The sequence below is a fragment of the Centroberyx gerrardi genome, chromosome 13 (assembly GCF_048128805.1).
Source record: "Centroberyx gerrardi isolate f3 chromosome 13, fCenGer3.hap1.cur.20231027, whole genome shotgun sequence".
Lineage (NCBI taxonomy): Eukaryota > Metazoa > Chordata > Actinopteri > Beryciformes > Berycidae > Centroberyx > Centroberyx gerrardi.
The window spans coordinates 30,002,531-30,030,435 of record NC_136009.1 but is presented as its reverse complement, the minus strand read 5'-3'; the positions used below and the strand labels follow the sequence as shown (position 1 = coordinate 30,030,435).

The following is a 27,905-nucleotide window of genomic DNA, read 5'->3' as shown; positions in this document are numbered from 1 at the left end:
CTCCATGGCTATTAACAAAATATTTTTTACAAATTCAGTAACACATTAAAATATATAATAACTTTGTCATATGTCATTTCTACATTATTTCACCCGTTTTAAGAACAGAATGATTGGCAAAAAGGATCCAGAAATCCCCTTCATTTCCCAAAAACAATAAGTATCTGGATAGAATCCGAACGCCACAGAGGACAAATGGATTTTCTGTTGATGCAGTTTGAGTTTCTCTTCTCTCTGTCTGTTCAGCCATGGTGGATATCGCTGCTCATGCTAACTACCCAGTTCTTCTTCTTCTGTTTACTCTACACCAGACACCGGCTGTTTAGAACAGACAGTGGAGAAGATTTATGACCTGGATACAGGTTGGATCACTGTTGAGTTAGAGCAGAGCGAGAGGAGCAGGACGGTCATTTATATAAAATGTCGAGAAATATTAAAACTCCATATACTCTATCAACATACGCATGTTGTGTTGAGTAACAGATGTGTTGAAAATGGCACGTCCCTTTCAGAGCTTGAGGGGGAACAGAGCAGCGGAGTGTATTTTGTCCCGCTGGAGAGGATTCAGATGGCGGTCGGGCCGTTCCCTCTCTCAGCTGTTCGGGCGACAGGGGAAATCAGCCGAGCTCAGATTCATTTTACAGACAACGTGGGGACGTAAAACTGACTCATCCAATAAAAAAACTGATGAAAATCCATGGTGGTTTATTACATGTCTTGGGACACATACAGTGGTTACTATCGTCATTCCAGTACCTGCATAATAAAGTTTATTCAGTAGTAACATCACTTGCTTTTATGTAGCAGAGGAGAGCAACAGTAGAAGACTGTGGCTATACTGGGAAACTCCCAATGTGAACATGATGAACTGTATGAGTGTGAAGCAGGAAGAAGCTCAGTGGCCCTCCCCGAGAAAAATAAAGGTTAAAATACATAATACTATCACAGTTTTGAAAAATTAGACAACTGAAGTGCGTTGTGATTAGAAAAAGTGCTGCAGGTTGTATTTAATAGCATCTGCTTTGTGCTTTTTGATATAAGATACATATAAATATTTCTTATGTGATGACTTTCAAAACTTTTGGCAACAAAACTAATGAAAATACTGAATCCCAGGAAATAATGACTACTTTGCTTGAAGCTAAACAATACAAAACACTTCACATCATTGATCATGTATGTACAAATATAAATAGAATACTCTTTGAGCGACACTCGGCTCACACACACACTGATTATCACAAACACTGTCAAACACCTTAAACCCCATTTCACAACCAGACCTCACTGAGAAGAAAGTAAAGTGGAAACCGGCCCACAGATCAGCCGGTTCCCATTTGGAAAAAACTCCCTGAAATTACCTGAAATTCAACATTCAATATTTCTAAAATCTGGTAATACAATGTAATACAATGAGTTTTTAGCAGATTGCTCCAATGGTCAATTTCCCAGTTAAAAGAGATAAGAACATAGACACTAAAATCATCCATGTGAAGATTGTTGGCTCTGCTGCTCCATGCTAACACTTTAGCATACACTATGTTGAGTGATAGCAGCTCCATGCTAACACTTTAGCATACACTATGTTGAGTGATAGCAGCTCCATGCTAACACTTTAGCATACACTATGTTGAGTGATAGTAGCTCTATGCTAACACTTTAGCATACACTATGTTGAGTGATAGCAGCTCCATGCTAACACTGTAGCATACACTCTGTTGAGTGATAGCAGCTCCATGCTAACACTTTAGCATACACTATGCTGAGTGATAGTAGCTCCATGCTAACACTTTAGCATACACTATGTTGAGTGATAGTAGCTCCATGCTAACACTTTAGCATACACTATGTTGAGTGATAGTAGCTCCATGCTAACACTTTAGCATACACTATGTTTAGTGAGAGTAGCTCCAAGCTAACTCTTTAGCATACACTATGTTGAGTAAAAGCAACTAGCATTATTTCAAAAGTGAGAAATAAGAACTTGCAGCAGCTCTAAAGCTAAATGGTTAAGTACTCTAATGCTATGTGGCTAAATCTGGCAGTTTTGTGTTGAATATTGGTAAAATTTACAGTAGGCTAAATAAGATATTAAAACAATACTGTTTTGAACTAGCAGGAACTATTTACCCTGAAGTGAAGGTTGAAATAGTGAAATGGTTCCAAAAATAAACCTGGCTACATCAGCTATAATAAGTTAATGATCTTTCCATTTTTTTTAATTTATGAATCTACAGACCATATAATATAAAATACAGAGTTTTTACTTTGACTCACTTGGTGCTTATGATGACCAATGGGTCAGTCTCCCAAAAACTCACTGTATTCCTTTAAATTACTTGATAAAAGTATCGTTTCTGTTATTTTTGCACTACCAGTCATTTTTTTTTTTTTTTTCAAATGGCAGATATTGCCTCGTGGCTGGTGCAGTGTGGTTGCGGTGCAGCGTGTCCCGGTTCCGGCTCCGGCTCCGGCTCCGGCTCCGGCTCCGGCTCAGGCGTGCTCGATGGCCGCGTGGTTGAAGCAGCCGTCGGGCACGGCCCGCAGGATGTCCTCCAGGTTGGCGATGTCGCTCAGGACGGTGTCGATGTCCAGCTGGATGCCGGACAGGCGGCTCCGCTGCGCCGCCTCCCTGTCCTCCATGTCCCGCAGCCGAGGCTTCAGCTTCTGGTTGACGTTGCTCTGGGCGTTGGCCAGAGATTCCTCCAGCTGGGTCAGCCGCTGCTCGTCCACGCTGCCGGGCTGACCTGCAGGAGAGGGGGAGGGGGGAGGGGGGAGAGGGGTGAGGGGGGGCGCCCAAACTACACCGCATGCTAACATCTGTACATCTGGGCTTGCTGCAGCACTTTTTAAGCTGCTGCACCCGGTCTGTTCTGGTTCTGCTGCGGTCTGCTGGTTCTGTTGAGCCGCTCTACATTTTACCTCTGTGAACATCTAGTTGTGCTTATTTTTCCATAAACAACTCAAGCTGTACCATGAGGAACATTCATGAACCATATAGGGAACTTACGTCACTGTTTTTGAGAGTGTAGGTGTTCTGCAGCCAATCAGAAGCTTCTCAGCGGCTCCATAGAAAACCTCATCTCAACATTTATTTCAATCACATTGGTTTGTATTTCCTCTATTTTGTTTACTGGTGATAAATGACTGTAATACATTTACAAGGCTGTGGACAGTGTGCTTACCGAACAGTGCCAGCAGGTTGTTGACGGACTGCAGAGTTTGTCCCACAGCGTCTCTGGTCTGCTTGGCGCTGCTGAAGGCCCCGGCCGCCCCGTGAGAAGCCTGCACAGAAAACATCAGGGTTCAACTTTCAGACGGACTGGAGAAGACTCCGTCACTCGTTCCTGTTCCTACTGTGACTCGGTCTCTGCTGCTATTGGATGTTAACACGACTTTTTCCTGCCTATGATTATCTGGAGGTTGAAGCTCCTGCAGACAGATCTACATCTCTGTTGATTATTAAGAAACTTCTTCAGCATAATTTTTATATTTGGAAAGAAATGTTCACTGTTTACTGCCAATTTTGGTATTGAATAGAACTCGATTTGCTCCGGTCTCAGTCTTGACTCGGTCTCAACTCAAACTCAACCGGATCTGGTCTTGGAATGGACTTCGACTCGACTTTTATGGTTCGGTATTTCCCTGCGACCAACACACCTCCTCAGCTTCAGTTTTGTCCCTCTTGGCGTTGTCCAGCTCTGCAGCCAGCCGCCCGCCTGCAGCCACCGCCGCCGCCTTCAGCCCCTTCAGCTCCTCGTTCAGTTTGGTGGCGTCCCGCACAAGACCGGTGTGAGACGGCAAAGACCCGGACGTTCCCTGAAGGCAACGACAAAAAAACCCAAATCAGCCCAGTGTGGAGTTTCCATGCTCACCAGACAGAACTGGACCAACGCCCAGCGCTCTGAAATCAAACCATTTTACTGTCATGAACAGAACTGAATGTCCTTCAACCCCCAACAGGCTCACATGCATAAAGCAGCACAGAGCATGACTTGTTTATAGGGTTAGAGGTTCGATTCTCACTGGGGCCGCCTGTGATAAATATACAGCATGCCCTCATGGTGCTGTGAGGCACTGTGGGGAAAAAAACACCCGCCAAATGGCATGTGTAAGTGGTGTATTTGATTATGAATCTAAAGTTAATGGTAAGTCATTTTGAAATTATTTATGTGGCCAAGTCTGTCAGTATGATACAAAAACAACAGACTGTTCTGAACTGCTAGGAACTACTTTCTGTTTCCACCGGAAGTGAAGGTGGTGGGTGAAAAATCACTGCACAGCGGATGAATACGTGGTTACTCACCTGAACTAGCTCCAAAAATAAAACGGATATACAGCGTTAATATTTCATTTTTAAACTTTATAAATCTGCATCTGTATATAAAAAAAAGATAGCAGTGCTAAAGTGTTAGCATGGAGCTACTATCACTCAACACCTCACCTCCATGCTAAAGTGTTAGCATGGAGCTACTATCACTCAGCAGAGTGTATGCTAAAGTGTTAGCATGGAGCTACTATCACTCAACATAGTGCATGCTAAAGTGTTAGCATGGAGCTACTATCACTCAACAGAGTGTATGCTAAAGTGTTAGCATGGAGCTACTATCACTCAACATAGTGCATGCTAAAGTGTTAGCATGGAGCTACTATCACTCAACATAGTGCATGCTAAAGTGTTAGCATGGAGCTACTATCACTCAACATAGTGCATGCTAAAGTGTTAGCATGGAGCTACTATCACTCAACAGAGTGCATGCTAAAGTGTTAGCATGGAGCTACTATCACTCAACAGAGTGTATGCTAAAGTGTTAGCATGGAGCTACTATCACTCAACAGAGTGTATGCTAAAGTGTTAGCATGGAGGTCAGGACAGGAGCCAATGATTTACCGGGCACACATGGATGATTTTGGTGTCTAAAACATTTTGGTGTGAAAACAGGAAATGGTGCAGATAATGGGTCCGGATGCACTTTGGAAAAAAAACAAAAAAAGAACATCCACCACAGGTCATGTGTATGAATCCTGGCCGGTGATTGGTTTAGCTAGCTACCTCCAGGCGGGACACCACGTTCTCCAGCAGGTTGACCGTCCCCAGGGCGTCGTTGTAGTCTCCGCCCACGGCGCCCATGATGGACAAGGTCTTGCCGTTGTTGTCGACGGCCTGGCGGATGGTGGCGTTGATGGCGGGAAGCTTCTTGATGGCGTCGTCGGCCAAAGCTCTGCTGACGTCAATCTGCTGGTCGAAACCTGCAGAGGAGGAAGAGCATCAGTGTTAAAGACACTGTGATGTGAGCAGGCAGCTAGATCTGTCCCTCTGAAGACATACTGTATATTCATACATTTTTTATTCACATTTTTATTCATTTTCCTGTGATAAGTACATTTTTTTTGTTTTCTCGAGATATCAAGTTCTTTATGTCATTATCTCAAGATAACGCATTTTGAGAAAATTATCTCAATATATCAAGATAAAATGAGTATAGAGTAATTATCTCATTATCTCAAGTAAATTAATCGTTCCTCATGATGCTGCCGACTGACTGAACATCCTGAACACTAACAGGCTGCAACATTTGGGTTTTGAGTAATTTGCTTTCCTTTAGGATGTTTGTTGCAGAAAATGATCTCAAGCAGGAAATGATCTCATTATCTTGAGAAAACAATTTTTGTTATCCCGAGATCTCAAGATATTTTTCTCATTATCTTGAGAAAACAATTTTTGTTATCCCGAGATCTCAAGATATTTTTCTCATTATCTCGGGAAAACAAACTGTTATCTCGACTCTTGAGATAATGACATAAGTAACTCGACATCTCGAGAAAACAAAGAAAATGAACTCGATATCACAGGAAAACAGCGTAATTAAACAGTATGAATATAGGGTTAGGTGTCCTCAATGGGCTTGTACGCTATGGGTAGGCAAAGTCGTCATGTCGCCCCCTGCTGTTTGTGTTCAAAACTGAGTAACACCACCAAAGAAGACACACATCACTGGATAACAGGCGCTGGGCTTGAAAACAACTTAAGACAGTTTACTGACTTTGAATTTGTTTGCTCATTCATTCATTCATGCATTATTTATTTATTTAGTTATTGTATGTGTTTATTGTCAATTTGCCCATATTTTTCTTCATGCATCTGTCTGTCTGTCGTCTGTACCTCTCAGGGTGTTGAGGGCGTCGTCCACCTGGTCAGTGTTGCTGCTGATGTCCTGCAGCGCCGCCTCCGCCACCGCCTTGGCGGCGTTCGCTCTGGCCAGCAGCCGGTCGTAGTCCTGAGGAGCGGCAGGACAGAACCGTGTTACAACACTGAAGACTTCTTCACTGCTTCTAATGCAGCTCACATTAACTGACACTTCACCTGCAGCACTACAGACCTGGGACCAGTTTACACTCAGATACAGATGTTTGTCTACTGGATCAAACCTAACACACAAACACTATAAAGTATACTGGGGCTATTATGACTGTGGTTCAGTATCAGGACTATGTTTTTTCAGACAGTGTTACCTGCTGGGCTGTGTTGCCGTCAGCCAGCATCTGCTCCACGGTGGCCTTCTCTCCCTCCACCTCCTCCTGCAGCGCCTGGAGGCCGGTGATGTTCCCCTGCACCGCCTGCTTCAGCCCGTCCAACCTGGCAACCGCCGCCTCCGCCTCCTCCTGCCACAACAGGAGCACACGCCTTCATTAGAGCCTGACCGTGAGTGTCTTCTAACAGGACATGGGACATTTAGGAAAACTCCCTCAGATCCTCTCCCACTGTCAGATCTCACCAATCTGTGATGTTCAGTATATTCCAGGTGCTATTTTGTGATCAAGTGTTGTGATTTCCTTTTTTTTGGTGAACCCACTCATGATCCCTCAACCTGCCTCGTCTACTGCAGTTAGTGGCTTCCTACGTTTCCCAGAATGCCTTTCATCAACCACCAGAAAAGGGTCGGAACTTGTATTCAGCTGTTGGTTTTACATGTAGGTGGAGCAAACAATAGAGATGGCAATAGTAAGAGCAAGAACGCAATCTGCCTCTCTGCTGCAGTGCATTCTGGTCTCTCTCCTGCTCCTGTGGTGGAGAAACTGGTCTCTCCTCTTCTCTGATGGATTTCTCCCTGTATGATTGTTGAACGTCTCTTGGTGCAACAGACACATTAACAGTTGCAGGGTCAAACCTGTGATGTCTGTTACAGGACAGTCTCTCTGACACTCGGCCTCCCTGCCACCATCACTCTAATACTGATCTGTTAACTAATTATTCAGTGACGATCCAGTCATTCATTATGTGTTTTTCATTTTTTAAACATTTGTTTTGTTCCCTTTATGTTCTGGCACTCTGTAACTTTGTTAAGCAATGTGCCAAACAAATATATTTATTATGAACAGGTACATAAATATGACCATAAATATGAATGTGCATGGTTGTCATTATGCATCATGTTTCCAGAGCAACACACTGTGCCAGACTGTAACCTGCAGCAGCAGCAGTCACCTTGAGCGCAGCGGGGATTTCTCGCTCCATGGTGGCGATCTGTTTCAGCATGTCGTCCGCCATCTCGCTCTCGTCTCTGGCCTCGCCGCTCAGCCGGCCGGCCTGGCTCTCCAGAGCCTTCACCTGCGCGGACGTCTTGTCGTACCTGCACACGACACACCAGCAACACATTTAAAGGGATACAGGGAGTTTCCCATTGGTCAACTTCCCCTTTAAGTGATGAGAACATCGACACCAAAATCATCCAAGTGTCCCCGGTAGATCGTTGGTTCCAATGCTCCATGCTAACACTTTAGCGTGCACTATGTTGAGTGATAGTAACTCCATGCTAACACTTTAGCGTGCACTATGTTGAGTGATAGTAACTCCATGCTAACACTTTAGCGTGCACTATGTTGAGTAATGTTAGCTCCATGCTAACACTGTAGCGTCCACTATGTTGAGTGATAGTAGCTCCATGCTAACACTTTAGCATGCACTATGTTGAGTGATAGTAGCTCCATGCTAGCACTTTAGCATGCACTATGTTGAGTGATAGTAGCTCCATGCTAGCACTTTAGCATGCACTATGTTGAGTGATAGTAGCTCCATGCTAGCACTTTAGCATGCACTATGTTGAGTGATAGTAGCTCCATGCTAACACTTTAGCGTCCACTATGTTGAGTTAAAGCTACTAGCATTAATTCAAAAGTGAGAAAATGATACCTTGTTGCAGCTAAATGTTTCGTAATGTAGATTATAACTTTAAGAAAACTCACTTGGCTTTCAGATCTCCGATCAGCTCCTTCACCTTGTTCTCCTTGTTCAGGAGCGTTCGCACCAGCGCCAGGCTCTTCTCCGAGTCGCTCAGCGCTTCGTTGGCGCTTTGCTCCACGGTGCCCGCCTTCGTCTGGTGGCTGAGGACGAGGACGAGAACATGAATCCAACAAACTGACAGCTTTATTTTCCTTATGATGCGTTATGTTTCCTTATGACACTTTATGTTTCCTTATGACACTTTATGTTTCCTTATGACGCGTTATGTTCCCTTATGACGCGTTATGTTTCCTTATGACGCGTTATGTTTCCTTATGACGCTTTATGTTTCCATATGACACTTTATGTTTCCTTATGACGCGTTATGTTTCCTTATGACACTTTATGTTTCCTTATGACGCGTTATGTTTCCTTATGACACTTTATGTTTCCTTATGACACTTTATGTTTCCTTATGACGCGTTATGTTTCCTTATGACGCGTTATGTTTCCTTATGACGCTTTATGTTTCCTTATGACACTTTATGTTTCCTTATGACGCGTTATGTTTCCTTATGACACTTTATGTTTCCTTATGACGCGTTATGTTTCCTTATGACACTTTATGTTTCCTTATGACGCGTTATGTTTCCTTATGATGCGTTATAAGCATCACTGTTAGTGGATTCAGTAGCAGACTCACTTCTTGGCCAGCTCTGAAGCTCTCTGCACCAGTGTGGACAGGAAGTCTGGACCCAGCGCTTCGTCTCCCAGAGGAACGTCCTGTGAGACAGGAAGTTAGCGTTAGTGACCGTCAACATAATTAATTAACCGTAATTAAAATCATCATCTTCACCGTCATAATCACAGTCATCACCACTAGCCGGGTTCATACACATTTCCCCATTTTTAGATTCCGGTCGATTCATTGATTAGTCGACTGACAGAAAATGTATCGATTATAGCTTTGATAATCGATTAATCATTTTAGTCATTTATCAGTAAAAATACAAAACATTTGCTGGTTGCAGCTTCACAGATTTTAAGATTTTCTGCTTTTCTCTGTTTCATCTCATTATTAAATGAATCCTTTGTGTTTTTTGGCTGCTGGTCAGACTGAGGAAGAAATCTGAAGAATCACTTTGGACTCTGAACTGTGATGGACATTTGTCCTTATTTTTAACATTTTATAGACTAACTGATTAATCGATTAATCGAAAAAATAATCTATGTATTAATCGATAATGACAGCCCTACTGTCAGCTGGACCGTTTCCCTGTACAGCTGAACATTATTCTACACAGCTGACATCACTAATATGACGGTGAAAGCCTCACAGCTGATTGGATGCTGAGCTTGGCCTCCTCCAGTTTGCGCCTCATGTCGTCGATCAGCGTCCGGACGCCCTCGGCCTTCGTCCGGTACGTCTGCTGCCGCCGGTCGATGTCGTCCGCCGTGTCGCCGATGGCCTGCAGGTCCCGGCCCTCCGCCAGCTGGCTGCGGCTGATGGTGGACAGGCGGCGCTGCAGGCTCTTCTCCATTTCTGTTGGGTACAGGAGGTATGACATCATCAGTATGAGACGGGTTCTTCCCTTTGACAGATATGTGAAAGCCAAAAATCACTGGTTCTTAAAAAGTTGATGATCACAAAACTATTGTCTCTGTTTAAAGCGAGCGTTAAACATAAAGTCTGTAGTGAGGCTGAGGTGAGGGTCAGTTTTACGTTTAGTTTATTTGCACTTAATGAAAAAGATAAAAAACAATATAAAAAGAGAGAAGAAAAAGAGATAAAAGCTGTGTGGGTGAGACACAGAAACCCCAGCAGGCTTCGGTTAATAATCCTAAATTTCCTAAAAAATGTGACTTTGCAGCTCGGTCTGACAGTGAGAACCACGAGACGGATAGAGACTGAAAATAAATGAAATGTATTAAATAAAACCCAGTGGCTGGTTGTACTGGTCAGCTCCCAGTGTGAATGTAGGACTGAAGCAGAGTGGAGCTCAGTTTCCCTGGATCAATAAAGGTAAAAAACTGATTGGCTGCTGGTCTGTATGTAAAGCAGGATCCTTGCCTGCCAGGCGCTCGGTGTTGTCCTGCAGGTCGTTCACCAGCTCCTGCGCCGCGTTCAGAGCCATTTCCACCTGCAGGCTGTCGACCGGCAGCGAGCCTCCGTCCGCCGCCGACACCTGAGCCTCCAGCTCCTGCAGCCGGGCGGCGTACACCTCCATCTGAAGAGACACACACACTGTGAGGTGACATGCAGCAGGGAGTCTCACTGAGAACCGCTAATGTAATAACTTCTCATTAACATACTGTATTTAACAGTAACAGTTTGCAGTAAATGTGGTAAATCATAAGTATAGTATAGTATCTTTACTTCTTTTTACCAGACAAATTATGTATTTTTTGTGTTTTATGTGAAGCACATTGAATTTGCCTTGTGTATTAAATGTGCTATATAAACAAAGTTTGCCTAATAATAATCCTGTTAACGTAATAAAGTTCCCTCTAATGTAATAAACGTTACCGACCATTAACATAATAACTTCTGTCTTGTTAATGTAATGATGAGAACTTTATTGGGTTTTATTACAATAACCAGAAGTTAAGTTAGGTAATCAACATAAATTACTCAGTAGGAGTAATTTATAGAACATACAGCAACATGAGAGAGCTCTGCAGAAACAACACATATTTCCATATTAAAAAAGTGTGAAAGCCAATATCTGCTACACTAACAGATGGAGTGAAGCGGAGGTGGGGGTCGGGCGGTACCTTGGTCTTGATGGGGGTGAAGCAGGCGGGACAGGCGGAGCGCTGGCACTTCAGACCCTCGAAGCCTCGTCTGCACTGACACTGACCTTCATCTGAACACTGTCCGGACAGAGAGCCGGCCGCGTCACAGGCACACGCTGAGCACAGAGGATCAATCATCGATCAATAACCTTTACATGATGTGCAGTCACACTTCAGATCAGGGGACACATTAACTATTAATAAGTCGCTTATAACATGCATATTAGTAGTGTACTGGTTCATTATCAGTCATCACAAACCACCTATTAGCACCTTATTCTGCACTACTGTATTCTACATGTATAGCTCATTAACATTAACTCCTAATTAGTTCTTCCAGCAGTCAGTAAGGAAGCTGCTGCAGATGAATCAGGCTCTCAGTCTGCTCTGCTCAGTTTGGGGTTTATAAGATGCGAGTATCACAACAATACTTATTCTTTAACATTTATCATATAACATTTCTATTGGTTTATAAAACACACAACAAAAGATATTGGCTCCTACCCAAAATTGTAAAGGAAATGTTTTTATCCATTTAACAAACATGAGAAACCAGAAAAAAGATCACTGAGAAATAAGGAACTTTTTAACAGTTAATATGTGAAGTTACATTCCAAAATGAGATTCCTGTGTTTTTTAAAAAGTGACCCCTGACTCAAGAGTCACAAAACGAGGCGGTGGTGGATCAGCACTTGACTTTTGGTGCTGCTGTTCTTACGTTTGCATGCGTGGGCGGAGTGTGTGCGGTGGAACCCGTCCCGGCAGGCTTCACACTGCCTCCCCCTGGTGTTGTTCACACACTTCAGGCACTCTCCGGTGCCGCGGTCGCAGATTCCCGCCCCGCTGAGGTCGGCGTGGCCGTTACACTGGCAGGGCCTGCAGGGCCTCTGCAGGCCGCCGCCCCCCAGGGGGTTGCCATAGAAACCGTCCAGACAGATGTGGCAGCGAGAGCCTGCAGGTAGAGATGGAAACAACAGAACAAACACATCTCAGTCTGAGGATCCAGAGCTTCAGGAATTTATTAAAGATAAACTAAACCCCAAAACAAATCTACTGGTAAAAAACTTTGGCACCAGGTGATGATGTCACCTTCTATAGAGTACAACAGGTGGTGACATCACCTGGCACCAAAGATCAGCCAATAGCAGATGGCATTTAATTAACTTCACAAAACACATTTTTTTAGGTTAATTTTTAATCTTGTTTTAAAGTTACATTTTATGTTTTTTTTTGCCTTCATAACAAATTTCTTTTGAATATATATCAGATTTTTATCTCCTATTTATATATTCCATTATACATTTTCTTGATTTCATGCCTTCCTGCAAAGCACTCAGATAAGTGCTGTATAAAAATGTTTGGTATTATTATTGTTGTTGTTGTTGTTGTTGTTGTTGTTGTCAGCGTACCGGTGGTCCCGGGCGGACAGTGGTCACAGCGAACCTCCAGCGAGCCGGCGGCCAGCGAGCAGGACACTCCGGTGGGACAGGGACACTTCACACAGGACAGAGGCTCGTCCGGGTCGCTGTAAGAACCGGCTGAGCAGCTCCGCCCGCCGGGAGTCTCATCTGCTGAGTAACAGTCACCTGCAGGGAACAGGCTCCACTTCAGCATGCTGACACACTCATATGAAAACACAGAGCAGGTGAGAGGGTTCACAGAAAACATCTCACCTTAAAGGAAAGAAACTCTAAGAAAATCTAGAGAACAGATAAACTGGATAAAACAAATGACAAAAGATGGAAAGGAAGGAAAGTCAACTGTTAAATGTGCACATGCTGTATGTATGTTCAGTATGACTCAGGCGCGGCTCTCCAGTCCACCCACCTGTCTCCGGGTCGCAGTCCCCCCCCCGGCAGCTGCAGGGTTCACAGCGGCTGAAGCCTCCTTCTGCAGGGGACCGATGTTTGAACCCTGAGGAACACCGCTCGCAGAACTGGCCCTGGTATCCCGGCGGGCAGCTGCAGCTCTGCACCCAGGGCGCCGGGGTGCCCTCCCCCCGCCGGGCCGACACCAGCCGCACGTTGTCAAGGTAACCACGCCCTGCGGAGACACGACATGTCATCCACTGTATTACAACGACAAATCATCAGTCATCTTCCTCATATTGAGTTGGAACCCATTTTTGCACAATCCATGTCTCAGCTGCCTCAAGGTGTGTGCCAACTGGTGATGTAAAAACTGCCAGGTAATGTGATAACATTTATTAAATTTAACAAAATGTTAAACTAAATAACTCAGAAATGCAACAAAACCTGTCATAAGTATAATTAAATGTAGTAAATTGCCAGATATTGTCCAAGTGTAATAAAGTATAGTCGGAAATTTAATAAAACTTGTCATTAATATAATTAAATGTAATAATTGCCATGTAATTAAATCCTCAGAGTGATATTCTTTTTCCTCATAATGTAATACACTTTTACATTATGCAAATTAACTGGAAATCATTACATTATAAAGGGTATAATTTTTTTTGTATTATCACAATATCACTCTGAGGATGTTATTACAGTATCTGATACATTTTTACAATTTAAAGAGATACTATTACATTTTGACAAATTATCACATTATCCTGTTATCCTTTCCTAAACTCTCCTCTCCTTCATCTCACCTCTCCTTCCTGACTGAAGTGGATTTAACAGGTGAATCCATCAGAGCTGATTCACTGGTCATTCAGTGTTTGGTTGTTCCTGACCAACTCAACTATATATTAACTGATATTGATTGTATTTGATAAAAGCTTAGATATAAAACACAAGCTCACCATTTTCACCAAACGTCATGCGGATCTTGATGGCGGTGAGGTTCTGCAGGAGCGTCTGGAAGTGGGCGGCGGAGAGCTGAGGCTTCCACCTGCTGCCGGGCCGCTGGTCCAGCCTGCCAGACGGAGAACAGGTCAGCACATTTACATCCCAGGCGTCTTCTTACCATCACTCCTTCTATCAAAAGCTCACACCACAAGTTTCAGAGCGGAAAAAAACTTTCAGCTATTCAGTGAAGCGGGGTGTCAGTGTTCCAGCAGGGGGCGCCAGACTGCTGACAGACAGTCAGTGTTGACACAGCGTTGTTATTTTGCTGTGAATCGTTTCCATGGCAGCCTGTGCAGTTTGTGGTGATTGATTTGCCAAATTTGGGTTGGGCTGTGTAATGTAATGTAATAAATTTACTCTCCACAAGCTGATGAGCCTTTGCCTTAAGCGCTGTCCAGATAAGAAACCGGCTCAACGTCACTCAGACGTACTGAAATATAAAACGTGGTTCTCGAGAACCTTCTGGCTTCCAGCTAACATCCAGCAGCTGCAGATTCCTCCGGACTGGACCGATGTTTCTACTTGCTCTGTAACGTAAACCTGCTGACGTACTGCAGCAGGATTTCTCTCCTGACAGGCAGGAATGTCCAGACTTACTGGAAAAAATGTTAAAGTGGAAAGATGACAGAGAAAACCCAACCAGCCAGCACATGTCCGCCGCACCGTCTTCTGCTGAGCGGGCTAAGAGGGAAAACCACAACAACCTGGACAAGTTATAGCTGATTCTTGGTGTTTATTTTAACCGGTTCAGAGTCCCAGGTGGGTGGAGTTTACCTCATCGGGACAATTGAGATATTTGTTTTCTTAGAACTAAATTGACCAATACTTCACTGGGACTTTCTAAACTTCCTGGCACTGGTTGCGCTGTGTGGTAAACTCCACCCGTCTGGCAATGATGTAAAACAAACCATATCAAGTATTTGCATAGCTGCTTTTCACTGGAGTGTAAACCAAACACAACACTCTCCTCCAACAGGTGGAGCCATTACACCAGACTGCACCTCAGTTCCTTGATCAGCAACAGTACAAGCAGCAAAAAGTAAGCGGGCGAAGGGTCAAAGGTCGCAGCAGCCTGACTATAGATGGAACAAATATTCCTGTGAGCCGAGGATGATCAAGATGATGGAGAAGAGAAGGGAAAGATTTAAGAAAAGGTAGAGAGGTTATTCACTCCCAGACTGGTATGATTATGTTTGATTTGCAATGTAAACTGTCCCATTATTACTAATATTGAATCTGTCACACCTGATTTGTCTTGCCATGTTGACATGCCTTTCCTGTGACATCATCCATGACTTTAATTATATTTAATGTGTTTTTTAAAGTCATTTAAACCAAATCAAACTAAACCCAGTAAGTGCATCATGACCAGACTGCCTGCTGGGTTTCACTCCAACCAATCACAGCAGCTGATTTCACTGACTAGCTCCTCCTCTAATTTCAGCAAGTTGAAATTCAGTGAAATTGCATGTTTTTTTGTTTTCTCTTACTACATATCTGAAATGTTATATATTATCAATACTCAATCCATCATCATAAAATGTTAAAGGAAGCTTCCAGCTGGTGTTTGATGCAGAACATGTGATGGTAATCCAGACATTATGACTGGATGTGTTTGATTTGTTGAACTGTCTTTTATTTGATTCATAATGTTTTGATTTATAATGTTTAGAGTCGAGACGAGTTCAATTCACATTGTGTTTCCTCACAGCTGGGAGACTTTCACACTCACACTGCAGGAGCTGGACTGAGTTTAACATGAAGTCTCACTGAAGGTTCAGACCGACCTGCCTCCCTGACTAGAATTAACACTGAATACTGGGAATGTTTGGGATTTTTTGACATGAAAATAGTCAAATTTAAAGGTGTTCATTATCAGCTATCAGCAGCTTCAATCCTTAAATATCAGTATTTAGGTCCGTGTTGTTCTGACCTGAAGCTGTAGCTGATCTTCTGTCCACACGGGACGATGGAGCGCAGGTCGCCCAGAGAGGCGGAGACTCGAAGACCAGAACCCTCCAGAACCACATCGCTGGTGGAGGGATGACGAACGCCTCGGTCCAGACGCAGAGAGAAGGACAAGTTCTGACCAAAACTCAACAACTGGTTCCCTAGGAAGGAGGCTGGAGGAGAGAGAGAAGAACCAGGTGAGAGGAGAGGAGAGGAGAGGAGGAGAGGAGGAGAGGAGAGGAGGAGAGGAGAGGAGAGGAGGAGAGAGAGGAGAGGAGAGGAGGAGAGGAGAGGAGAGGAGGGGAGAGGAGAGGAGGAGAGGAGAGGAGAGGAGAGGAGGAGAGGAGGAGAGGAGAGGAGGAGAGGAGAGGAGAGGAGGAGAGAGAGGAGAGGAGAGGAGGAGAGGAGAGGAGAGGAGAGGAGAGGAGAGGAGAGGAGAGGAGAGGAGAGGAGAGGAGGAGAGGAGAAGAGAGGAGAGGAGAGGAGAGGAGGAGAGGAGGAGAGGAGAGGAAAGGAGAGGAGAGGAGGAGAGGAGAGGAGAGGAGGAGAGGAGGAGAGGAGAGGAGAGGAGAGGAGAGGAGAGGAGGAGAGGAGAGGAGAAGAGAGGAGGAGAGAGGAGAGGAGAGACAAGAGGAGAGGAGGAGAGGAGAGGAGAGGAGGAGAGAGGAGAGGAGAGGAGGAAAGGAAAGGAAAGGAAAGGAAAGGAAAGGAAAGGAAAGGAAAAGATACATAAGAAGAAGCGAGGGAGGAAGAGAGGTAGGAGGAGAGTTGAGGACAGGAGAAGAAAGGAGAGGAAAAGAAAGCAAAGGAAAGCAAAGGAAAGAAGGAGAGGATAGGAATGGAAATGAAGGGAGAGAAAAGGAAAGGAACAACAAGGTAAAGGAAAGAACAAGTAAGGGAAGTAAAGGAGAAGAGAGGGAAGAAAGAGAGATAGAAGGAGAGGAGAGGAGAGGAAAGAAAAGGAAAGGAGAGAAGACGAGAGAAGTAGAGGAAACAAAGCAAAACCAAAGGAAAGGAAAGGAAAAGAAAGGAGACAAGACAAGTAGAAAAGAAAACAAAGGCAAAACAAAAACAGAAAGGAAAGGAAAGGAAACAAAAGTAAAAGGGAAGGAGAGGAGAGGAAAGGAGAGGAGAGGAAGAGGAGAGGAAGAGGAGTGGTACTGACCCGGGGCGAACAGGTAGACCGGCAGGCTGTTTTTGGAGATGACCTCGATGTCTTGGTGTTTTGGAGACCAGCGGAACTGAACGTCCTGCGGGGCGACGCCCTGCGCTGTGGCGGCCCGCCAGCCCTCCGGACCTGACACACACACACACACACACACACAGTCTCAGAACTACATTTCCCATCAGCCCCGCTGCTCCCTGCCCCCCTCCCCCACCCTGAAGAGGATCAACATGTTGGAAGTGATTTCTCCATCTTCCCTTTCCCTCCTTCCACCATCTGCTGCCAGAAACTCTTTCAGCTTTAGAAGAACAGAACCTCTTCCTGTTTTGTGCCGTAAAGATCCAGCAGATTTCCCTCCAGATCCACCAGGTGAAGGAGAAACTATGGAGGATGTTTACCGTCATTATACTGATGTCTCTAAATTAATATGGTGGTTTATTGATGGTAAAATGACACAGCACCTTTAAAATGAAAGCAACACTCATTTTGACATTTAAAGAGTTTAGTTGCAGTTAGTTACTGTATTTTATGGGAAAATATTCCATCTCCCCTTTTTATTTTCGAATCACAAGATTCAAGAGGCACCAAACGCTGTCAGTTTTTTTTTGTTTTTGTTTTTTTTTACTATTTTCTGGTCTTATTTGAACTATTTTACTCTTGTGAAGCACTTGAAATACTTCCTTACTTCCAAAATGCAACTATATTTCGCGCAGATTGAGAAAAACAGACATTTAAAGAGGTTTTTTTCTCTCAAAATAACATTCACCATTTGAAAGACAGCATAACATTAAACCAAATAATGCAATTTTTAAAGGAGTCCTTTAAGTCATCTAATCCATAAACTGACTGCAACCAAGAGTCAGGTCTTTTATTGTGAAGTAGAGAAGTGTGAGGTTACCGTCGGTGAAGGTGGAGGTGATGGTATGGAGGGTGAAGCCGCGGGCTGCAGAACACCGGGTGCTGTGGCCGTAACAGAAACACGGTGAAGACTGTGAATCCTGTCTGGGCTGCCGGCTGCAAAACACAACAAGTGAGTCTGAATATTGAATTTATAATGACAAACCATCAAGGAAACAGAGAGACAGAAGACTACACATACTGTCTAGAGCAGAGGTGAGGACTCGAGTCATGTGACTTGGACCCGAGTCCCAGTTTGAATAGCTTGAGACTTGACTTGATGCATGAAGAGAAGACTTGAGACTTGACTTGACTTGGGTTCTGGTGACTTGGGACTTGACTCTGACTTGTACTTTGATGACTTGAAAAGGTTTCTAAAGTCTTGACTTGAGATCTTGTGTTTGTGTAAATGACTTAGATTGAAAGTGATGAGATTTGTTCCAGTAGGAAATTAGTTTTTCCGATATATCCGCACATGAACGCACAACAATTCCTGTTGCTGTCACATATTAATCCTTTCATGAACATCTGAACATTATTCCTGTCTGCAACACGGAATCTGTTTTAGACTCTGTGCTCATGTCACTAAGCGTCATGCGACTGTGTGTGTGTGTGTGTGTGTGTGTGTGTGTGTTGGATGTGATGCTCTTCACCTCTGTGTGCAGCCGTTTGGCCCGATGGGTCCGTTGGGGCAGCGGTCGCATTTATCTCCTGTGACTCCGTCTTTACAGCTGCAGCGCCCCCTGCTGTCACATCCCACACCCACAGAACCTGACGGGACAGCAGAGTCATGATGAGTTTCACATGAAGATCCACCTCAATTCAATCCACCTACATTACTAATATATATATATTACAAAGAAATATTAGCACAATATATACACTATAGTGTCCTGCAATATGATATACAGTACTAGTAATACATTATGATATGGTATAAATGTGTATTATTGTGATATATTTCTAATGGAGGAGTGCATCTTGTTCCTGACCTGTGGGGTTGCAGCGGCAGGCGGTGCAGCTCTGCAGCGCCCCCTGCTGGTAGTGTCCGTCCCGGCAGCGCTCACAGCGGCGACCCTCTGTGTTCCCCTGGCAGTTGACGCAGCGCAGGCCCCAGACGTCCCGCAGGCAGTAACGAGACTTCCCGTTACACTCGCAACGCATCGCCGCTGGGAACAGGAGGAGGCACTTTAATATCTAATACCATGGTAACAGTTTACAGTAAGTGACAGTTTACTCACATTATGAGATCACATGAACAAACTGACGACCAAGCTGCTAACCCATCTTATCACACAGACCTTCAGTCAGTTCATTAAAGTAAAAGGGAAAACCTCTGCCCTCCATCCTGTCTGCAGACTGTAGCTTTAATTACACAACCTCATTGGTTGAGTTAAACCTCAGTGGGCGGAGCCAAAAAGGTTTTCCGGCGCAAAAGTTAGCTAACTGTCAAACTTGAATGACAAACAAGGAACTCTGGACAGAACATGAATACAAATCTGAATAGCAATGATTTCTTTTTCTCTTTTTTTCATTCATGATGTTGAAGCTCAGCTAGCTAACGAGCTAACTAGCTAACTTAGTATGGTAGATTGTATTGTTTCAGTTAGCAGCAGAGCGCTAGGCTTCATAGTATTAGCTTCCTCTGCTCTTACCTCTTGTTTTTTTCAGTCTGACTTAATCTTAGAAAAACTGAGGTTCTTTGGCTCCGCCCACTGAGGTTTAACTCAGTCAATCGTATTATTTCTACCTGTGAGAAGTGTTTGTAGAGCTAAACCTCAGGCCTGCCTCCTCTCTCCTGTGGTTTCTACAGAAATCCCAGCAGACCACACATGTTCAGTCACACCCAGCAGCAGACAGTCTGCCTGCAGGCCGAGGCAGACCTCTCTCCCTCTGAGACCTGGTAAGCCGTTCCCCGGGCCGCCCCCCGCCCCCCCCGGCACTCACCTCAACACATTAAACCTTCGTTTCAAATGCTAATGGAGTCGGGGAGAGGCTGCTGCGGCTAACAGGCCGCTGCTTGTCTCTGTTGTTGGAAATATTTAGACAAAGCTAACAGTCCTAATCACTTTATCCTCAGTGACGCAGTGCTAATATGAAGCTGGGAGAGGTAAGACAGACAGAAGTGATTTCTCTTCCTGTTGGTGTTTTTTTTAAAAGACCCCATCCTCATATAACTTCCATCAGTTTGACGCTATTTACTGTGATGTATACTTTACATACACACTTATGTAAGCACAGAAAGTGGCGGCACGGTGGCTCAGTGGTATATATGATGTAGTATGGTATATGATGGTATTTATATATAAGTAAACAAAGACGAGACTAGGTGTGGTGAGTTGAGGTGTGTGTGTGTGTGTGTGTGTGTGGGTCAGGCGAGACGAGGTTCACCACAGCAGACATGACTCTCTCTGATTCAGGGATTTCATGTAGCAACAGAAGACTTTGGTCGCTGATTACAGTCTGACAGAGAACAGCTGACTCACACTGTCCTGTTCACCTGAGCGTCAGTCACCAACACGCTCCGTCTGAACGTTTCCTCCGAAGCAGAACGTACATGAGAATAAAAACTAGGAGGAAACGACAAAGACCGAAGCAGCTAACAGGAAGATGACTGACAAGCGAGCGTCGAAGTCTTTTGTTTTCCAAGATTTTCATTCTGCATACGATGGTTCAGATAATTCGGTCTCGTGGTGTTTGTTGCTTTTTGTTCCAGTGTTCAGTCTTTGGCGCTTAAGTTTGACAGCTAACACTCTGAAAAACTGTAGTTCTTTGACTCCGCCCACTGAACTTTCACTCAACCAATGAGATTATTTCTAAAACTAAAAGTTTTTACATTTGTAAAACTAAAAACTCTAATCTGCCTATATAAGAATGGCAAAAAGGCCGCAGCTACGAAGTGCGATACACGGAACAAAAACAATAAATCAACATTTTCTGTTGCTTTTCTGTGTTCTAATACTTGATGTGAAATGTTGAAATGAAACGATGTAAATAATTTGTCGTTAACTTTTTTTTTTGAAGTCTCAAAATGCTAACATGATTCTCTTGGACAGACGTTTGCTAGCTTCTTAGCATTTTGTGACTTCAAGATAACTGTCTGTTTGACAGCTGTGATTAACAACATCAAATACATTTCCCATCAATTATTACAACACAGAAAATGTTGATTTTTTTGTTTTGTTCATCCGCACTTTGTGGGCGTGGCCTGTTTGAAACGTTACACCATTCTTATCTATAGAGCGAAAAATCTTGGGGAAAGAAAGACTTCACACAGAAAGATGACTGACTGAAGAACACTGACCTGATCAGCAGGAGGAAACAGACTCAGAGTAGAGAACAGAAACAACCTCTGATAGAAACTAAAGCTGCAGAACAACAAGTCAACCGGCTCAGAAACAAGAAGAAGAAATCACATCAGGAAAGAAAAAACATCCAAACCTCAACTTTCCAAAAAAAAGAAATCACTACCAAAAATACATGAAAAGAAAGAGAAAGAAAAGAAAGAAAGAAGGAAAGAAGGAAAGAAGCAAAGAATGAAAGAAAGAAAGAAAGAAGGAAAGAAAGAAGGAAAGAAAGAAAGAAAAGGAAAGAAAGACAGAAAAACAGAAAGAAAGAAGCGTAGCACTGAAACATCAGTGTCGTCACACTGATCAGTTCAGTCTTCAGTCGGTCATCTTTCAGTGTTTGAAGTCTTTTCTTTCTCCAAAGGAGGAATTCTGCTCAACATATAACTAAAAATATAATTTTTAACGACTCCAGTTTTTCCACTCAGCCTCCGTGTCGCCCTGAGGGAGAGCCCGCACCCGGCCGGCGGGTCGGCGTCACCCGCGGGTGCCGATTTAGCCGAGGTGAAAGTTGTTTGCAGCCTGAGGATCAACTCACTAACCGAACCGCTGCTGAGGAAACACAGAGCCGAGCGTTTCTGATCAGTGATCAATAATAATAATGACAATATCGATTTCAAAATCTGAAGAGTATCAAGAACAGATTAATGAGCTGAGCTGCAGAATGTTTCCTCTCTCTGTGTCTCAGTGTTTCATTATGCAGAAAACACTTCAGCACAGACCGGACTGACACACTGACACCAACACAGACCGGACTGACACACCAACACAGACCGGACTGACACACTGACACCAACACAGACCGGACTGACACACTGACACCAACACAGACCGGACTGACACACTGACACCAACACAGACCGGACTGACACACTGACACCAACACAGACCGGACTGACACACTGACACCAACACAGACCGGACTGACACACTGACACCAACACAGACCGGACTGACACACTAACACCAACACAGACCGGACTGACACACTAACACCAACACAGACCGGACTGACACACCAACACAGACCGGACTGACACACTGACACCAACACAGACCGGACTGACACACCAACACAGACCGGACTGACACACTGACAGCAACACAGACCGGACTGACACACTAACACCGACACAGACCGGACTGACACACTGACAGCAACACAGACCGGACTGACACACTGACACCAACACAGACCGGTCTGTTGTTCTGAACATGTTAGAAGATCTGCAGACTTGACCTCCCAGCTGATGAAACCGTCATGAACTTTCCATCTTTTTCAACATTTAACCCCCAAAAAATACACAACACAAGCATAAAATAACATTCAGAGATCATGAATATGTGGATAACTCAGTTTGGCCTGTATAACTCACATGTATGTTTTCTGAAACTGAACACATGTGTAACTGCAACACAACACACTGCTCTGTTTAAAACACTGTAAAGGGAATAACAGATGTAATTGTCTATATGATTAATAGATTCATCAGCCAAATAATCTCCATGCATGAATCTCTTTCAAGACGCCGAGCCGGATAACATTATGCAGAAATCTGACTTCATTCTAGACTCATTAATAAAGATTCAGACATCAGAGGTAAACACTCACAGTGATATGTGTATGTGTATGTGGCCTGGGCGGCACACAGCACAGCCAAAAGCCCGCAGAGGGACGTCCAGCTGCCGCTCAGCATGGTCACACACTGACTTCCAAAGCAGGAGAAAAAAAATCGAATGAATCAAAAAATCAAAAACCAGATGAATGAAAACCAAGAAAACCAGATGAATCCCAAGCGAAGCCCTCCTGAACTGAAATAACAGCGTTGTGCTGCTGCTCAGCTCCTTTATCTGCTCAGGTCGGCTCTCTCCTCCTGCAGGTCGCTACATGCTCCCTCCGACCAGCACTTACTCACATGTGATTCACAGAGTACACACACACTCACACACGCTCACACACACACACACACACACACACAGTCCGGGCAGGAAGTGTGTCACAGCAGGGCGTTGTTCAGCGCCGGCCTGCTGGAGGTTTACTGGGACTCTTCCATCACATTTACATTTTATCACAAAAGACATTTTATAGAGAGAGAGATTAAAAAAAGAGACCGGAGGAGATGAACTGAACCGCTTCTTTGTTCCAGATGGAAAAATCTGAATCCAGCTTCTGATTCATACAAGTTCTGATGCGCCTGAATATGGATTAGGGTTACAGAGAAGATTCAGGGGGACAAAAGTGGTACAAAATTTGATTCATAAGGCATTATAACGGGATCATACGGCTTTATAAGGCTTCATAAGGTTCCTGGTTAGAGAGACCGGTCTGTAACTGGAGCAGCAGGTTTGATCCCAGCAGCAAAACCCTGAACCTCCACCTGCTGAGAGTCTTTTACCAGACAGACAACAGGTTTTATACATTTAAAATATTACTACTACTGCCAGTACTACTGATATTACTAATAATAGAATGAAAACTAAAAAAGCAGCTAATCTGAAGTGATGTGTCCTGGTTTGATGGGATTATTATGGGATTAACTGTCTGAACCTCAGATTGAATCCAAACAGCAAATTAGGAGTTTGTTTCCAAAATGAGATCGACACAAAGACACCAGCTCTGACTGAGTGACTGACCGCACAACAGGAAACCAAATGATGGTAGTTTCTAAAGAGCAGCAGGGACCTGGAGTCCTGTATCGACTAGATCAGACACTTTAACAGACTGGATCCAAAAGTAGGAGCCTCAGGTCAGGACTGCTTTCCTGATACAGAACATTTCAGGATTTATCTCCTGATGAAATCTCTCCTGCCTGGATTAAAGAGATTAAAGAGAAGACAGATGACTGAACTTTCTTCACACTAATACCTTCATGTTCCTCACAGGCTTCCAGTGATTCACCTGGAGCGAGCGGCAGACAGACCCTGACCCTGGCAGCCAACACCCAGGGAAAACATCTAGACCAGAAACCACTGCAGGAATCCAGGATCAAAACAAACTGGATGTTACATAATCACAGCTGGAAGCAGAGAGCAGATCCAGGACCAGCAGGTAACATGGACGAGGTTCCTGTCTGTTGTCTTGTGGTGCCGTCCGTCCAGTTTCTACCTGTTTGAGGTCTGCTTTGTTTTTTATTTAATCTCATATATAATCTATACAGTATATGAATATATCTATATTATGTTTCATAATATTTTATAATGCATGTTACTGTAATTTAGTTTTAGATTTTGTCCTCAGGTGTCTCTGGATCTCAATGATTAAAACCTGATTAAAAAATAACAATAAAACTACTACTGCTAATAATAATACTGCTACTACTATTACTACTACTACTACTGCTACTACTAATAATAATGTCATTAATGAGACAGTAATATTATAGGAAGCCATTATCTGTGTTTTTGAAACATCAAGTGATCAGCTGACATATTTTTTCCCAAACAGATACATTACATGTTGGAATAGAATCATAATGCTTCAAAGGAACTTTTCTTTGATGTTTTATTTCCATTACATAAACTGTATCCTGAGGCTGTGAGTGACAAGTCAGACACACCCTGAGCCTCACACACACACACACACACACACACACACACCCTGAGCCTCAGACACAGGTCTGACTGGCAGAAATCTGCAGCCTGAGGCCTGAACCACCCCCCCCCCCCCCCACACACACACACACACACACACACACACACACACACAAACCCATCACCCTTAGCGCTGGTTACACATGTATATGCTCACTCACTCACTCATTTACTCACTCACACACACAGCCACACCCTCCTCATACCTGGTTACACACTTACAACTTAGACACTGACGCACCAAAGGCACGCGCGCACACACACACACACACACACACACACACACACACAGCCACACCCTGCCTGTTCCTCTTGTTACCTAGTCAACACCACACCCTTAAACCACACACACACACACACACACACACACACACACACACACACACTCACCATATCAGCAGCTGGCTGGATCAATTCTACATAAAAATCCCATCCATCTGCTCACTTCCTGTAACAGAAGGCAGTGTAAATAAAAATCCATTGATAAAGACAACAGAGCGGCCATGTTGGACCGTCTGACGGGAACAAGAAAGCAGCAGGTGAATGCAGCCACACAGCTGTGGTGGTATGCTGCCTCTGCCTGTCTACATGCAGCTGGCTGCTCAGGGCTTTCAGCTGATGCGGCCATGTTGGAGCTCATGGTTCATTTCTGTCTGTTTCTGACTGAACTGATCATTTCATCACTGATCCATCTGATTGATTTAGTGTTTAGATAATGTCAGCTTGTTAGCTAGCTAACCATAGTATCTGGTCAGCTAACATCACTGTCTTGTTGTTAAGCTCCATATTCTCCTGTGTTTTATTTTGTGTCTTTCTGTCCATCCAAAGCTGTGTGTGTGGTGTCATGAACCAAAAACACTCTCAATCCATTTCTCCACGTTCATTTTCCAGCATCTCTCTGAGCCTTACCAAGAACAGGCCGTTTCTGTCTCCGTGTCTTTAAGGCTCATTAATATTAACGACCCCTCTGTTCCGATCGGCTAACCGTTTCCAGAGTGAAACGTGAGACGCCGCGGCCCGGCGGCTACAGGTAGGGAAAACTCTCCGGTAATAGAGAGCCTAAGCCCCGCCCCTTCCGGTGGACCACCATGGGACCTTATTTCGGAAAAAATATGTACGGTAGTCAACGGCGAGAGACAAATAATTGTTTGATCCCGTTTGAATTGTGCCATGACTTACACATATGATGTTTTGTCAATTTAAAAGATAATTTTGCAAGTCAAGAAAGTCGCAGTTTGTTGTAAAACAGTACAGTAACGTTTAGTTTTGTGTGAAGCAGCTCAGTGAACTACATCTCTCGTCTCGCACAACATACGTCACCGACACCAACATGGAAGGAAACACAGGAAACACACAGGCAGCGTTAACGTTAGCCCCCACTGTACTAAAACTATCCTAAACCAGTTTAAATCCGTTCTTCCTGTCTACCTTCCAGGTTGTGTATAATCCTCCTGCTCTCTGAGAGGGACTGAGCTTCAGCTCTGGGTCGCTTGTGGAGAGAGGAAGTTACGTCACCTGCGCGACTTTTGGGTGTGTAGTCTTTCTAATTACATATTTTTACAGTCTTATAGTTCAACAGTTTTACCACAAACTGCGACTTTCTTGACTTGCAAAATTATCATTTAAATTGACAAAACATCATATGTGTAATTCATGGCACAATTCAAACGGGATCAAACAATTATTTGTCTCTCGCCGTTGACTACCGTACATATTTTTTCCGAAATAAGGTCCCATGGTGGTCCACCGGAAGGGGAGGGGCTTAGGCTCTCTATAAACGACGACGACCGCTCGACCGCTTTGAAAAAAACACTTTGTTAGTCTATTATTTCTTACAGAAATGATAATGAGCGAACCTTTGTGACGCCACAAAGTGACGGAAGTCCAAACGGCTCGTTTAGAGGCTCGCTTTTCTAATATGGATTGTGTGGATTTAGTTTTGAGACTTTCACCATGTTTAGATACACATCCAACTGCTTTATCATCACAGAGGAGAGGGAGTCCTGCTTTACATGATGTGGGACTTTAACACATCTGATTAGCACACTAGCTAATGTATCTAGTAGCAGCTAGCCACAGAACGGTCCTTCCACTGTTTGTCATGCTAATTTGTCTAGTACAGAATAAAATGGTGATTATGGAATTTTAATTGTTAGTTGCTATGGTGACAACACAACTCTGGACATTAAGGCTGTAAAGTCTGTCACATTAACTGAGCAGATGAGTCTGTTAGCAAACTGTCAGAACTCAACTGGAAGCTAACGTTAGCGACGAGGCTAACGTAGCTTCATCACAGACTGGACTTCTCTCTCTAGCTCTTCTAGTCAACATTAGCATGTTAGCAATCCATGGCAGCAAGGAGACAGAGAAGCTGCTTTGGTTCTTGCTGTAAAACCTCTCAGCTCAGTGACTTGCTGTGAGTCGCTTTATACAGAAGCTAGTCCAACGGGTCACAGCAAGATGGCCGCCGCTCTGATCGTTCAGAAACAATGATTTGAATGGGAATGACCTTTCTATCTGTTCAAGTTCAGTGAAGCTAGCGTGGCTCGTAGTTAACATTCGAGCTACAATAATTTTTACATTAAAACGCCACTAACTAAACAGGATCTATTCTACGTTATCAGTCAGTGTTTTTACTGTTTGTCTGAAACTGTCTTTTCAGTGATGTTGGGATGTTTTGGGGTGTAAACCATTTCCTGTGGGCGTGTCTTATGGGCGTGGCCAGCGGTGAGCGGCAACAGCAACAATGGAGGAAAGTGGAAGAAAAGAAAGAAGAGCGAAGATAAACGTTCAGAAACACAGTGAACATCAGCCTCAGATCGGCTGTGGAGCCTTTACGCTGTTGGTTACCTGATGACATCATCAAGATGGCTGACAGGTGGTGGGAGGGGCTAACAATACACTTTCTGCCTCAAGGTGAAAAGTTGCAGATTGTAGCTTTCACACCAAATGCTTTGCTAAATTAGCCTGCTGGCTAGTTAGCTAGCTAACAATCCATCAATTCAACAGTGTTTTCCAGCTAGCTCTCTGTTTCTAGCCTGGTTGTTATAGATTTAGACTTTAACTAACAGACAATTCTACAATTTTTATGCAAACCCAGACACTTAGACTGATAAAACAGA

General features: G+C 43.9%; 1 protein-coding gene across 1 annotated transcript; it reads right to left on the bottom strand.

Moving 5' to 3' along the window:
• Positions 1-688: 688 nt before the first annotated feature.
• Positions 689-22,934, bottom strand: lamc2 (laminin, gamma 2). Its single transcript, XM_071926441.2, has 22 exons — positions 22,805-22,934; positions 18,838-19,014; positions 18,499-18,616; positions 17,847-17,962; positions 16,949-17,080; positions 15,767-15,956; positions 13,788-13,900; positions 12,845-13,060; positions 12,427-12,603; positions 11,736-11,969; positions 10,997-11,133; positions 10,293-10,449; positions 9,559-9,764; positions 8,925-9,004; positions 8,245-8,382; positions 7,487-7,631; positions 6,514-6,663; positions 6,164-6,278; positions 5,054-5,250; positions 3,661-3,819; positions 3,186-3,285; positions 689-2,747 (listed from the first exon to the last, which is right to left on the bottom strand). Exons 1-22 carry the CDS (start codon positions 22,887-22,889, stop codon positions 2,494-2,496), a joined length of 3,396 nt encoding a protein of 1,131 aa, XP_071782542.2. The 5' UTR covers positions 22,890-22,934; the 3' UTR covers positions 689-2,493.
• Positions 22,935-27,905: the final 4,971 nt, after the last annotated feature.

Coding starts and splice junctions, on each gene's coding strand:
- lamc2 (XM_071926441.2), bottom strand. CDS start 22,889: ATGCTGAGCGGCAGCTGGACGTCCCTCTGCGGGCTTTTGGCTGTGCTG. Junction 15,957..16,948: donor GGTCTACCTGTTCGCCCCGG/GTCAGTACCACT, acceptor TCTCTCCTCCAG/CCTCCTTCCTAGGGAACCAG. Junction 11,134..11,735: donor CTCCGCCCACGCATGCAAAC/GTAAGAACAGCA, acceptor CTCTGTGCTCAG/CGTGTGCCTGTGACGCGGCC.